General features: G+C 51.4%; 1 protein-coding gene across 1 annotated transcript; it reads left to right on the top strand.

The window, feature by feature from the left end:
• The first annotated feature begins 461 nt into the window (after nt 1-461).
• On the top strand, nt 462-9,898 carry HIGD1A (HIG1 hypoxia inducible domain family member 1A). Its single transcript, XM_038755753.1, has 4 exons — nt 462-545; nt 7,833-7,951; nt 8,378-8,512; nt 9,197-9,898. Exons 2-4 carry the CDS (start codon nt 7,849-7,851, stop codon nt 9,244-9,246), a joined length of 288 nt encoding a protein of 95 aa, XP_038611681.1. The 5' UTR covers nt 462-545; nt 7,833-7,848; the 3' UTR covers nt 9,247-9,898.
• Nucleotides 9,899-14,989: the final 5,091 nt, after the last annotated feature.

Raw genomic sequence — 14,989 nt, 5'->3', positions numbered from 1 at the left:
CTTCCCAAGCGTTTAGTCCAGTGCTCTGCACACATTAAGCGCTCAATAAATACAATTGAATGAATGAATGTCATCATTATTGTTATTAGTCCAGTGCTCTGCACACAGTAGGCGCTCAATAAATACGACTGAATGAATGAATGAATGAATGATTCGGGCCGGCCCATGAGGCGCCCCGACAACGCCTCAGGCCCGCCCGCCCACATGGAGGCGCATGCGCATGACCGCCGAGGCGAAGGCGCACCCGCGCGCGAGCCCCAGCCGGGCGCTCCCCGCCCACCCCGTGGATCCCTCTCCCGATTGGTCGAGCTCCCCGCCCACCCCGGGGATCCCTCTCCCGATTGGTCGATCTCCATGTCTGCCCCTCCTTCCCCCCCTCGCCACCTCCCAGCCGGGCGAAAGGTGACGTCACGGGCCGGCCACGCGCCGGCTTGCCGGCCTGTGATTGGCTGCGGCGGGTGAGGGAAAGGCCGGGGCCCGGCCCGGCGTCGAGTAGAAGCCGGTTGGCGCCTTGTGCTGCGCGTTGTAGCATCCTGTCAGCGTCGGTGAGTGGGCGAGGGGGGGCGGGGGGACCCCCACAGACAGACAGACAGACAGACAGACAGACAGACAGACAGACAAACAATGGCGGAGCGTGAGGGGAACCCGGAAAAAGGACGGGTCGTGGCGGACCTGAGGGCGGGGAGTTGAAGGGAAGGTCACGGGCAGGGGTCGCCGGGACCAACCATTTGTTAATATCAATCGTATTTATTGAGCGCTTACTATGTGCAGAGCACTGTACTAAGCGCTTAATAATAATAATAATAATGTTGGCATTTGTTAAGCGCTTACTACAAAGCACTGTTCTAAGCGCTTGGGGGGGCTGCAAAGTCCCACGTGGGGCTCCCAGTCTTCATCCCCATTTGACAGTTGAGGTACCTGCCAGTTGTCAGCCGTGTGACTTTGGGCAAGTCACTTCACTTCTCTGGGCCTCAGTGGCCTCATCTGTAAAATGGGGATGAAGACTGTGAGCCCCACGTGGGACAACCTGATCCCCTTGTATCCCCCCCCAGCGCTTAGAACAGTGCTGTGCACATAGTAAGCGCTCAATAAATACGGCTGAATGAATAACTGAGGCTCAGAGAAGTTGTCATCATCATCAATCGTATTTATTGAGCGCTTACTATGTGCAGAGCACTGTACTAAGTGCTTGGGAAGTCCAAGTTGGCAACATATAGAGACAGTCCCTACCCAACAGTGGGCTCAGTCTAAAAGGGGGAGAGAGAGAACATAACCAAACATCCTAACAAAATGAAATAAATAGGATAGATATGTACAAGTAAAATAAATACATAAATAGCATAATAAATATGTACAAACATATATACATCTATACAGGTGCTGTGGGGAAGGGAAGGAGGTAAGATGGGGGGATGGAGAGGGGGACGAGGGGGAGAGGAAGAAGTTAAGTGACTTGCCCAAGGTCACACAGCAGACATGTGGCAGAGCTGGGATTAATGGCTTTAGTTTTGTCGTCCGTCTCCCCCCTCCAGACTGAACCCGCTGTTGGGTAGGGACCGGCTCTAGATGCTGCCAACTTGTCCTCTCCCAAGCGCTTAGTACAGTGCTCTGCACTCATTCATTCAGTCAGTCGTATTTATTGAGCGCGTACTGTGTGCAGAGCACTGGACTAAGCGCTTAGGAAGTCCAAGTCGGCAACATCTAGAGACGGTCCCTACCCCACAACGGGCTCACGGTCTAGAAGGGGGAGACCGACAACAAAACAAAACACGCAGACGGGTGTCAAAGTCGTCGGAACAAATAGAATTAAAGCTCGATGCACAACATTAACGAAATAAATAGAATGGTAAATATGGACGAGTAAAATAGAGTAATAAATATGTACAAACATATATACAAGTGCTGTGGGGAGGGAGGCAAGGCGGGGGGGATGGGGAGGAGGAGAGGAAAAAGGGGAAGCAGCGTGGCTCAGTGGAAAGAGCCCGGGCCTTGGAGTCGGGGGTCATGGGTTCAAATCCCGGCTCCGCCACTTGTCAGCTGGGTGACTGTCTGCATCATCATCATCATCATCAATCGTATTTATTGAGCACTTACTGTGTGCAGAGCACTGTACTAAGCGCTTGGGAAGTACAAATTGGCAACAAATCTGCACACAGTATGCGCTCAATCAATACAATCCTCTCCCCCTCATCCCCCTCTCCATCCCCCCCATCTTACCTCCTTCCCTTCCCCACAGCACTTGTCTATATGTTTGTACATATTTATTACTCCATTTATTTATTTTACTCGTACCTATCCTATCTATTTTATTTTGTTAGTATGTTTGGTTTTGTTCTCTGTCTCCCCCTTCTAGACTGTGAGCCCGCTGGTGGGTAGGGACCGTCTCTAGATATTGCCAGCTTGTACTTCCCAAGTGCTTAGTACAGTGCTCTGCACACAGTAAGTGCTCAATAAATATGATTGATTGATCAATTGAACCGACAATGTGCCCGTCCAGGGGCCCGGCTCCCTCAGGGCCCTGACCTCGTTGGGTTGGGGGCAGCCAACCCCCCAGGATCTCCCAGAACCCCCCCGCTCCACGAGGACTAATAGTCATTATAATCAATCAATCAATCGTATTTATTGAGCGCTTACTGTGTGCAGAGTACTGTAATAAGCGCTTGGGAAGTACAAGTTGGCAACATATAGAGACAGTCCCTACCCAACAGTGGGCTCACAGTCTAAAAGAAGCGCCTGTTAAGTGCAAGGCACTGTACTAAGCGCCGGGGTAGAGAAGCAACGTGGCCCAGTGGAAAGAGTCCGGGCTTTGGAGTCAGAGGTCGTGGGTTCGAATCCTGGCCCCGCCACTTGTCAGCTGGGTGACTTTGGGCAAGTCACTTAACTTCTCTGAGCCTCAGTTTCCTCATCTGTAAAATGGGGATGATTACTGTGAGCCCCACGTGGGACAACCTGATCACCTTGTAACCTCCCCAGCGCTTAGAACAGTGCTGTGCGCATAGTAAGCGCTTAATAAATGCCATTATTATTATTATAATAAAAGAAGCACCTGTTAAGTGCGAGGCACTGTACTAAGCGCCGGGGTAGAGAAGCAGCGTGGCCCAGTGGAAAGAGCCCGGGCTTTGGAGTCAGAGGTCATGGTTTCCAATCCCGGCCCCTCCACTTGTCAGCTGGGTGACCTTGGGCAAGCCACTTAACTTCTCTGGGCCTCAGTGACCTCATCTGAAAATGGGGATTAAGACCGTGAGCACCCCCGTGGGACAACCTGATCACCTTGTAACTTCCCCAGCGCTTAGAACGGTGCTTTGCACATAGTAAGCGCTTAATAAATGCCATTATTATTATTATTATCCAGGGTAACTGGGTTGGACTCCGTCCCTGGTTCACAGTCTTAATCCCTGTTTTACAGATGAGGGAACTGAGGCCCAGAGAAGGAAAGTGATTTTTCCCAAGGTCACACAGCAGACGTGCGTAGGGTCCTTCTGACTCAGGCCTGTACTCTGTCCACTAGGCTATGGTGCTTCTCTAGTAACTTCTGACTTTAAGTTGGGTCCGCATGGCCCAACCGATGCAGGTGAGAAAGCCCGTGGGGAATGCCCGCCTGGCATCAAGCTGACCCTCGCCCCCCAGAAAATAATACTGATGATATTTGTTAAGCGCTCACTATGTGCAAAGCACTGTTCTAAGCGCTTGAGGGGGGGTACAAGGTGATCAGGTTGTCCCACGTGGGGCTCACAGTCTTAATCCCCATTTTACAGATGAGGGAACTGAGGCCCAGAGAAGTGAAGTGACTTGCCCAAAGTCACACAGCTGACAAGTGGCGGAACCGGGATTTAGAACTACGTGCAGAGCACTGCATTAAGCTGTTGGGACAGTACAGATCAACAGAATTGGTAGACACGTTCCCCGCCCATAATGAGTTTACAATCTTGGAGAAAGAGCAGGTATAATCTCCATTTTCCAGATGAGGAAACCGAGGCCTAGAGAAGTTAGGTGGCCTGCCCAAGGTCACAGCTGACAAGTGGCCAGGCCTGGGTTAGAAACCAGATATTCTGTCTCCTTGGTAATGGTTTTTCTACTGTGCCACGCTGCTTTTATTTACAACTTTTTTTAGGGTTTTGTTTTTTTTTTTTAACGATTTTCACTGTCCAGGTGACCTCAGAATGTCCCCCAATTTCACTATGGCCTACTTAAGTGGCTGGGTGTGTCTTTTCTGTAAGGGTTCGTCACTTAGCCATTGTTGCGGAGGGTTTGTCTGCTCTGTCTTGGGTAGAGGGTGTGGCCATCCTTAGGCAGCTGGTGCCTGAAGTCATGGGAGGGTCAATAATAATAATAATGATGATGACATTTATTAAGCGCTTACTATGTGCAAAGCACTGTTCTAAGCGCTGGGCAACATGGTGTAGTGGATAGAGCAAGGGCCTGGTACTCAGACGGTCATGGGATCTAATCCTGGCTCCACCACTTGTCTGCTGCGTGGCCTTGGGCAAGGCACTTCATTTCGCTGCCTCAGTTACCTCATCTGCAAAATGGGGATTAAAGACTGAGCCACTTCGGGGACAGGGACTGTGTCCAACCCGATTTGCTTGTATCCACCCTAGTGCTTAGTACTGTGCCTGGCACATAGTAAGCGCTGAAGAAATACCAGAATTAATAATAATAATGGCATTTATTAAGCGCTTACTATGTGCAAAGCACTGTTCTAAGCACTGGGGAGGTTACAAGGTGATCAGGTTGTCCCACGTGGGGCTCACAGTCTTAATCCCCATTTTACAGATGAGGGAACTGAGGCCCAGTGAAGTGACTTGCCCCAAGTCACATAGCTGACAAGTGGCAGAGCCAGGATTTGCACCATTAACCTCTGACCCCAAAGCCCGGACTCTTTCCACTGAGCCACGCTGCTTCTCTACTGTTACTACTACTGTTATTATTATTGTTATTTTTATCGGCGTCCCTGGGGCGGGAGCATCCAAGCCACTGAGACATCATGGTCCAACTTGGCATCAAAACCCAAAGCAACGGTCTCGACGATGCCAAGAATGCCAGCGGGCAGCGTTCATGGACCATTCATCCCTGTGGGCAATACGTGGCCTTATTCAAAAGACAGCTTGTGTTCTTTTGGCCCAAAGTTCAGCCTGATCTCTTCGCCACCCTGGCATCAGTCTCAGAGGGTGGTATTTTTTTAAAATGACGTTTGTTAAACAGTTACTATGTGCCGAGCACCGTGCTAACCACTGCAGTAGTTGCAAGATGTTCAGGTTGGGCACAGTCCATAACCCACTTGGGGTTCACCGCTTTAATCCCCATTTTACAAATGAGGTAACAGGCCCAGAGAAGTGAAGTGACTCGCCCAAATTCACACAGCAAACAAATGGCAGATCTGGAATTAGAACCCCCAGGTCCTCTGACTCCCGGGGCCTGGGCTCTTTCCACTAGGCCAAGCTGCGTCTCTGTTTTTAACAATAATAATAATAATGGTATTTGTTAAGCGCTTACTATGTGCCAAGCACTGTTCTAAGTGCTGGGGTAGATACAGGGCAATCAGGTTGTCCCAAGTGGGGCTCACAGTCTTAATCCGCATTTTACAGATGAGGTCACTGAGGCCCAGAGAAGTCATGTGACTTGCCCAAAGTCACACAATTGATAAATGGTGGAGTTGGGATTAGAACCCACAACCTCTGACTCCCAAACCCGAGCTCTTTCCACCAAGCCACGCTGCTTCGAACCTGAAAACTCCACCCTCTGGTATCGGGCCGTCTGACTTTGGTCAAGTCAGGACTAGATGAGGCTGGGATCTCCTCCTTCCTCAGAGGCCAGGGCGCACAATAATTGTGGTTAAACGCTTACTACGTGCAAGGCATTGTACTGAGTGCTGGGGTAGATACAGGTAATGGGGTTGGATACAGTCTCTGCCCCACCTAGGGCTCACAGTCTTACCTTCCTGCCCCCACACGCATCTCCCCAGGGCTGGGCAGGAAATGGGCACCTCACCCCGGTTGCTCAAACGACTGTGTACATTACTCATCGGACCTAGGGAGGGGGGCGGGGAGGGTAGCAGAAGGGAGGAGTGTGGGGTAAAAGTAAAATTGCTCACCGGGCCACCTCCCTGCCCACTCACAGCCGGACTCAGGTGTGAGGGGAGCAGGGGGCTCTCTGCGGCCCAAAGTGACACTGGGCTTGGGGCCAGAATCGGTCCCCCCCGGCGAGGGGTGAGTATGCCAAAAGGGATGGGCTCTATCTCTCCGTGGAGCGCTAGGGGTTCTGTTAGGGGGGATCCGGCCCCGGCCCGTGCCCCTTGGCAGGCTGGAATGTATGGGCCACGTACCAGAGTGGAGGTCTGGGATTGAAGGGAGTGGGGAAGAAAGGCGGAAGGTGGTTTGGTGCAGAGGAAGGGGGGACCGGAGAGATAAAGCCGGGGAGCACTGTGAGTCGGGGCAAAGGAGAACCTCGTTGGGACTTCCTCTCCTCCTCCCCTTCCTTCCTCTCCCTCTCGTCCCCCTCTCCATCCCCCCCATCTTACCTCCTTCCCTTCCCCACAGCACCTGTATATATGTTTGTACATATTTATTACTCTATTTATTTTACTTGTACGTATCTATTCTATTTATTTTATTTTGTTAGTATGTTTGGTTTTGTTCTCTGTCTCCCCCCTTTAGACTGTGAGCCCAATGTTGGGTAGGGACTGTCTCTAGATGTTGCCAATTTGTACTTCCCAAGCGCTTAGTACAGTGCTCTGCACATAGTAAGCGCTCAATAAATATGATTGATTGATTGACTTCGGACACCAGCCGGGAGCCCTTGATGGTTCGGTATCAAGCAATGGTGGCTTCAGATGGTCAGTGCGAATTGACCAGTGGCAAAACGGGCGTGGAACCCCGTTGGGAGCCTGCGGGGGAGATGGGTTCATGCCTTTGGAGCAAGAAACAAACTCCCGGCTGAACTGAGGAACTGCCACAGGGCAAACGACGCCTCCTGTTCCATCTAAAGGAAGTCAGGTCCTCGCCAAGCCTCCATTAGGAGCAGGGCGGCTGAAGGGAGATAATTCTGGACTCAGTTTTCATCCTGCTCAGCTAGCCCGGATAAGGAAATGGGACACAGTCCTGTCCCCCCTCGGCACTCCCAGTCCAAGAGGGAGGGCCAACGGGTGTCTTGCCCACATTGTGCCGAGGAGCAAGTTGGCAGGGAATGTGTCTGCTATGGACTTTCCTAAGCGCTTAGTACAGTGATCTGCACACTAAGTGCTCATTAAGTATGATTGACTGACTGAAGCCCAAAGAGGCTAAATGACTTGCCCGAGGTCACCCTGCAGGCCCAGGGCAGAGCTGGGCAGGTCCCTTGACTCCCGTGCCTTCTTCAAGAGGGCAAGCACCTGTTCCGGCCTTCACGTGGTCACTGGGATTTCTCGAGGCTCCCTCGGGGGGGGCACCGTGTGTGCCATCCTCAAACCACGGAACCACCGGAGGTAGGTTGGGGTTAGAAGGGGAAGGTGGGCGGCAAAGCCTGACCAACGTGGGTGGAAACGGCCCAGATTTGCTACCGCTTCTGTGGACGTGTCTCTCCTCCAGTTCCTATCCGTCACAGAGGGGCCAAACCGGTTGGGAAGCAATACGTCGTGGGCATCGTTTCAAGTGATCCCTCACCCCTGACAGCTGGCTTACCAGAAGGCCCCAAAAAGCCATCTCTCCTGGGATGTTCTTCTAGGAAAGTGGTCCCCAAAACTGGTATCCGCGGCGCTCCTGGTTTGTCTGAATCCAGGAAACCCCCGTGACACCACCGGTCTCTGGAAACCCGAATTGGGCTGATGGCTGACCCCGGCCTCTTTGATGTTGGTTTAGGACAATCCCAGCCACCATGTCGTCCAACGCAGACATCGCCCTTTCTTCCTACCAGTCAGACGAGGACCAGGGCTCCAAACTGATCCGCAAAGCTAAAGAGTCACCCTTTGTACCCGTGGGTAAGTGCCCGGTGGTCGCTGAGGCGGGAGAGGGGCCACGGCCCCTCTGTTGGCAGCCATGAGGAGATCAGCGAGAATGGTGATGGCATTATTCAGCATCCACCGGTACCGGTGCTATTCTCTTTTTGGGGGGAGACAAGATCAGATTGGGCACGGTCCCCATCCTACGTACGGCTCATAGTCTGAGAGGGAGGGTAGAGGGCAGAGGAGGAAACTAAGGCCCAGAGTAAGTAAATGGCGTGGCACGGGTGGGCCCTGTGAAGCCGTTGCTCTGTTTGGTGGGCCTCCCCACATTTCCCCCCCCATCTCCGGGCCCACGCAGGAGCCAAAGGGCAGAGGATCCCCCAGTTGGCCCACGGTGGGTTGCGGGGAGGGCCAGCTCCCCGGGCACCCACCCTCACGCTCTGTTGGCTCTCGACTGTCCAGGGATAGCAGGCTGCATGGCGGTGGTGGCATACGGCTTGTACAAGCTGAAGAGCAGAGGGAACACCAAGATGTCCGTCCACCTGATCCACATGCGAGTGGCCGCCCAGGGATTCGTCGTCGGCGCCATGACCCTCGGTAAGCACGCGTGTGCCCGGCCTGTCCTCCGCTAGTCATCTAATACTATTAAGAATTGCGGTGGTCGTTGTTACGTGCTTAGTAGGTGCCAACCACTGGGCTAAGCACTTGGTAGATAGAAGATCATCAGGTTGGACAACAGCTCCGATCCCATAGAGGCCTCAGAGCCTACGTAGGAGGAAGAACAGGTTTCGGGTCCCCATTTTACAGATGAGAAAACTAAAGCACAGAGAAGTTGAATGATTTACCCAAGGTCACAAAGCAAGCAAGTGGCAGAGCAGGGATGAGAATCCAGATCGTCTGACTTCCAGGCCACTAGGCTGAACTGCTTCTCACACCCTCGGTTCTTTCCCTTTCCCCCCCTTCCCCGCCTCTCCCCCCACAGTGTCCACCTGACCAGTAATAATAATAATGATAATGGTATTTGTTAAGCGCTCTCTATGTGCCAGGCACTGTAGTGAGCGCTGGGGTGGATACAGGCAGATCAGGTTGGGCACGGTCCCGATCCCCATTTTCTAGATGAGATAACGGAGACACAGAGAAGTTAAGTGAGTTGCCCAAGGTCACACAGCAGACAAGCGGTGGAGGCGGGAATAGAACCCATGACCTTGTGATGCCCGGACCCCGTGCTCTGTCCACTTACTATACTGCTTCACTCCAACGTGGCCCTGTTGTTTGCTCTAGGTATGGTCTACTCCATGTACCGCGAGTACTGGGTGAAACCCAAGCCGTAGAACCACCAAGGGGTTCAGCACTGCGGGGAGACCTCACATTGAGGTGTCCCACTCTCCTTGTCTCTGCGAATGTGTGTGTGTGTTTGTGTGTGTCTCGCTCTCCCGGTTAAATAATAAATCCTGTCCGAGTCTGGTTCGAACTTCCACCCGAGGGGATCGGATCGTGTCTCGGGCAGATGAGCTCCTCTCTCACACTCGCCCGAAAGCAGCCGCAGGTCACCGTGGAGGCCGACGGGCGTGAGATGAGCTAGCCGTCGCTACCCCCTTGGCCTAGGTCAGAGCTGCCCCTCCCCGGCCCCCCAGGCTGGTCCCGCCTCTGGGGCTGGAAGCGAGGGGCTGCCCAACCTGGGCAGGGGACCCTTCCGCAAGCCCTTGCTCCCAACTGCCAAGAAAACAAACTCCCTTTCCTTTATTTAAAATAAGACTAATAATAGCAAACACGCTGCTCGAGAGTAGTATTTATAATAGAGCCTTAACTTGAGGAACTTAATGGAAATTGGGACTCGGCGCCGGGGAATGCCCTCACCCAGCCTCACAACGTGCGAAGTGTGATCCTGGGCCGCCTGATGTTTCCGAAATGTCATTGGGAAGAAAAGTGTATTTGCGATGTTCGTGTCATCGGGGAATTAAAGGCCTCTTTAATCTGTGTCAATCATCTGCCGTCTTTGAAAGGACCTTAAAACCTTCCTCCAGTGAAAAGTGGGTTTGGTGTCGCTCAGCCGGGGGCAGATTGGGGCCACCGGACGGGAGGAAGACGATTTGAGCCGTGTGAAGCCCCCTGTGCCCAAGAGGTTGGCACCACGGGGCATGTGGGGGACCCCGCCGGCCGACTTGGGTGGTGGGCTGGACCCCCCATGGCCTTGGAGTTCCGGACCAGAAGTGAGTTCCACCGAGTGAACCCGTCGGGGTGACGCTCCCGTTTCTGGGCGGGGGGAAGCAGGGATGGGGTACTCTACCGGATCTCCTCCACACTGGGGTGAGGGGGTGGTAGAAGAGGGTGGGGCCGGGATCGATCATTGACAGAGCCCTCACGGGGAAACTGCTTTTCTGCGTCTCTGCTGGGATGGAACCAGGTTCAGGCCCTGAAAGTGTGGTGGCCTTAATTTCTGCTCTGGCCCTCTGTGGGCGGCGCGGCTGGTGAAAGACCACCAGAGGTGGGAACAGGAAGGATTTGGAAGCCCAGCCCAGGCATAGAACTACTTGGCTAAAGAAAGACATACAGTTTGGGGGGGAAATTACCCAGGTGCCTCACGTAAGCAGCTCATTAGCCCCCAGGAGTAAAGAGAACTAAAGTACTCCCTATTAATAACTGGCATTGGGTAAGTGCTTACTATAGGCCTAGCACTTACAAGGCGCTGGGGTAGATACACAATCCCCATCCCACATGGGGGCTTACAATCTAAGGGAAGGGAGAACAGGTATTAAATCCGCATTGTACCAATGAGGAAACTGACACAAAGAAGTTAAGTGACTTACCCAATGCACCCAGCAGGCGAGTGGCAGAGCTGCCCGTGTTCTTGGCACTGGCCCCGCTGCTTCCGTTTTTTCATTTTGTTTTATGGTATTATCTAAGTGCTTACTGGGGGCCGGGCACCCTTCTAAGCCCTGAGGTAGATACGAGGTAATCAAGTTGAACACAGTCTGTGTCCCACTTGGGGTGGCACCGTTTTTAAAAATCCAGTTTACAGATGAGGCAACTGAGGCAACAGAGAAGTGAAGTGACTTGCCCAAGGTCACCCAGCAGACAACTGGCAGAGTGGGGACCAGAACCCAGGTCCTTCTCACTTCTAGGCCTGTGCTCTATCCACTAGAGCACACTACTTCCTAAACGGACACCCTCCCTCCACACCCCCTAAAAATGGAGGCATTTAGGCCTTTAATAGAATAATAATAAAAACAATAGCATTTATTAAGCACTTACTATGTGCCAAGCACTGGGGAGGTTACAAGGTGAACAGGTTGTCCCACGGGGGGCTCCCAGTCTTCATCCCCATTTTACAGATGAGGTAACTGAGGCCCAGAGAAGTTAAGTGACTTGCCCAAAGTCACACAGCTGACAATTGACGGAGCGGGGATTTGAACCCACGACTTTATGATGCACCAAGCCCTTTACTAAGTATGGGAGTAGATCCAAGATTGTCAGGTTGGACTTAGTACGGTGGTTTGTACATAGTAAGCGCTCAATAAATATGATTGAATCAATGACACAGTCCATAATTGTAATGGTTATTACAAAGCAATTTCCCTCCCTCCACACATCCGCCAAGCTAGCTCCCTTCCTCCCGTCAAAGCCCTACTGAGAGCTCACCTCCTCCAGGAGGCCTTCCCAGACTAAGCCCCCTTTTTCCTCTCCTCCTCCCCCTCCCCACAGCACTTGTATTTATTTGTACAGATTCATCACGCTATTTATTTGTACATATTTACTATTCTATTTATTTTGTTAATGATGTGCATATGGCTTTAATTCTATTTGTTCTGACGAATTTGACACCTGTTTACATGTTTTGTTTTGTTCTCTGTTTCCCCCTTCTAGACTGTGAGCCCGTTGTTGGGTAGGGACCGTCTCTATATGCTGCCGACTTGTACTTCCCAAGCGCTTAGTACAGTGCTTTGCACATAGTAAGCGCTCAGGAAATACGATTGAATGAATGAATGAATTTCCTGACGGGCGCCAGGGCGAGCCCAGCTATGGAGAAACCCGCCACCTTGTGGAGAGAGGAGGAATTGAATGCAGTCATAACTTTAATCAATCAATCAATCAATCGATCGTATTTATTGAGCGCTTACTGTGTGCAGAGCACTGTACTAAGCGCTTGGGAAGTACAAGTTGGCAACATACTTTGTTTTTTTGAAAAGGGACTTTCCCACCATTTCTCTCCTCCAATCCTCATAGCATTTCAAAAGGAGAGGTCGTAGGTGCCAAGCCTCTCTGTAAATTTTTTTGAATGTCTGCCTCATCCCCTAAGACTTTGAGCCCGTTGTTGGGAAGGGACCAGCTATATGTTGCCGATTTATACTTCCCAAGAGCTTAGTACAGTGCTTCGCACACAGTAAGCGCTCATTAAATGCGACTGAATGAATAAAGTTGAGGGCAGGAATCATGTCTACCAACTCCATTGTATTGTGATAATAATAAGGATGATGGCATTTGTTAAGTGCTTACTATGTGCAAAGCACTGTTCTAAGTGCTGGAGGGGGATACAAGGTGATCAGGTTGTCCCACGTGGGGCTCAAAGTCTTAATCCCACAGTAATTATTGTACCTGGTGAACACATACTGTGTGTCAGACACTTTACGAAGCGCTGGGGTAGATACAAGCTAATCCAGTAAAACACAGTCCAAGTCCCAAGTGGGGCTCACAGTCTTAATCCCCATTTTACAGATGAGGTAACTGAAGCACAGAAAAGTTAGGTGACTTGCCCAAGGTGACACAGCAGGCATGTTAAGTGCTTACTATGTGCCAAGCACAGTTCTAAGCAGTGGTGTAGAAACAAGATAATCTGGTCCACCTGGGGTTCACAGTCACAGTAGGCAGGAGAATAGGTATTGAATCCCCTTTTTGCATATGAGGGAACTGAGGCAGAGAAGGGAAGTGACATGCCCAAAGTCACACAGCTGGTAAGTGGTGGAGCCAGGATTAGAACCCAGGTCCTCTGATTCCCAAGCCCAGGATTTTTCCACTAGGCCACACTGCTTCTCCCCAAGAACTTTGTAAAGTGCTCTGTACACAGTAAGTGCTCAGTAAATACCATCAATAGATTGATTGGCCAGGGTATGATCATCTTTAAGCTTGCCGCGTTCAGCCGAAGCAATGCTCAGAGCTCGGGGTCAGGAGTAGCCAAGGGGCACGGGGGAATAATAATAATAATAATAATAATAGCATTTATTAAGTGCTTACTATGTGCAAAGCACTGTTCTAAGCGCTGGAATGCCACTAGTCCCTGGGGAGGGTCCACCCTCCCTCCCAGCCTCCTCTCCCACATGCTCAGCACTCCTTTCATGCAATAGTATTTACTGAGTGCTTAACTGTGTGCAAAGCACTATACTAAGCGCTTGGGAGAGTACAATACAACAATAAACAGACCCATTCACTACCCACAATGAGCTGACAATCTAGACAATCTAACGAGGGAGACAGACATTAATGGAAATGAATAAGTGACACATATGGACATAAGGACGGTGGGGCTGGGAGGGGGATGAATAAAAGGAGCAAGTCAGGGTGATGCAGAAGGGAGTGGGAGAAGAGGGAAGGAGGGCTTAGTCGGGGAAGTCTTCTTGGAGGATATGGGCCTTTGATAAGACTTTGAAGAGGCCCGAAGTCACACAGCTAACAATTGGCAGAGCTGGGATTTGAACCCATGACCTCTGACTCCCAAACCAGGGCTTGGAAGTCAGAGGTCCCTTCTCACTCTCGGCTTCAAGGCTGTCCATCCCCTCGCCCCCTCCTACCTCACCTCCCTTCTGTCCTTCTCCTGCCCAGCCCGCACCCTCCGCTCCTCTGCTGCCGCTAACTTCCTAACTGTGCCTCGTTCTCACCTGTCCCGCCGTTGACCCCTGGCCTGGAAGGCCCTCCCTCCAAACGCCCACCAATCTAGCTCTCTTTCTCCCTTCAAAGCCCTACTGAGAGCTCACCTCCTCCAGGAGGCCTTCCCAGAATAAGCCCCCCTTTTCCTCTCCTCCTCCCCATCCCTTCCTTCCTCTCCCCCTCGTCCCCCTCTCCATCCCATCTTACCTCCTTCCCTTCCCCACAGCACCTGTATATATGTATATATGTTTGTACATATTTATTACTCTATTTATTTATTTTACTTGTACATGTCTAGTCTATTTATTTTATTTTGTTAGTATGTTTGGTTTTGTTCTCTGTCTCCCCCTTTTAGACTGTGAGCCCACTGTTGAGTAGGGACTGTCTCTATATGTTGCCAACTTGTACTTCCGAAGTGCTTAGTACAGTGCTCTGCACACAGTAAGCGCTCAATAAATACGATTGATTGATTGAATGATTGATACCCCCCACCCTACCTTCTTCTCCTCCCCACAGCACCTGTACATATGTTTGTACAGATTTATTACCCTATTTATTTTACTTGTACATATTTACTATTCTATTTATTTTGTTAATGATGTGCATCTATTTCTACTTGTTCTGATGACTTGACACCTGTCTACATGTTTTGTTTGGTTGTCTGTCTCCCGCTTCTCGACTGTGTGCCCGTTGTTGGGTAGGGACCATCTCTATATGTTGCCGACTTGTGCTTCCCAAGCACTTAGTACAGTGCTTTGCACACAGTAAGCGCTCAATAAATATGACTGATTGAATGAATGAGAGTCATTGTTGGCTTTGAGGAGGGAGGGCTTTCCAGGCCAGAGGGGGGATGTGGTTGGCCACGAGAAAAAGGAGATCCTCTGCCGCTGTTCCTTTCCCAGTCTCCCCCAGTGGCTGAGGCCGGGTCCCCTCCCACCCAGCTGCCTGCGGCCAGCAGCTGTTATTCGGAGGTAAGACAGAGTCCTTGCAAGCTGAAACACAAAATACCACAACTGCCCATATGTGCAAACGTGTGTGCACACACAGACACTGAGTGGGTGGGCTGGCCAGCCTGGTTTTGAGAGGGAAGGCCAAATCACACCTCACTAACCCGGAGTTCTCTGAAGAGGTCATGAGGGTCTTCACTGATTTATTCTACCCAGACACTCCCCTTTGCATCCCCTGACCCCAGTACTTTGTGCCAAACACCACGCA

This window comes from Tachyglossus aculeatus, chromosome 13, assembly GCF_015852505.1.
Source record: "Tachyglossus aculeatus isolate mTacAcu1 chromosome 13, mTacAcu1.pri, whole genome shotgun sequence".
In the NCBI taxonomy this organism is placed as follows: Eukaryota; Metazoa; Chordata; class Mammalia; order Monotremata; family Tachyglossidae; genus Tachyglossus; species Tachyglossus aculeatus.
The sequence above is the reverse complement of the archived record's forward strand: the minus strand, read 5'-3'. Positions and strand labels throughout refer to the sequence as shown.

Bases quoted from the DNA above. Each gene is read 5' to 3' on its own strand.
- HIGD1A (XM_038755753.1), top strand. From the start codon at position 7,849: ATGTCGTCCAACGCAGACATCGCCCTTTCTTCCTACCAGTCAGACGAG. The intron at 7,952-8,377 runs GTAAGTGCCCGG...TCGACTGTCCAG, and splicing joins GTCACCCTTTGTACCCGTGG to GGATAGCAGGCTGCATGGCG. The intron at 8,513-9,196 runs GTAAGCACGCGT...TGTTTGCTCTAG, and splicing joins CGTCGGCGCCATGACCCTCG to GTATGGTCTACTCCATGTAC.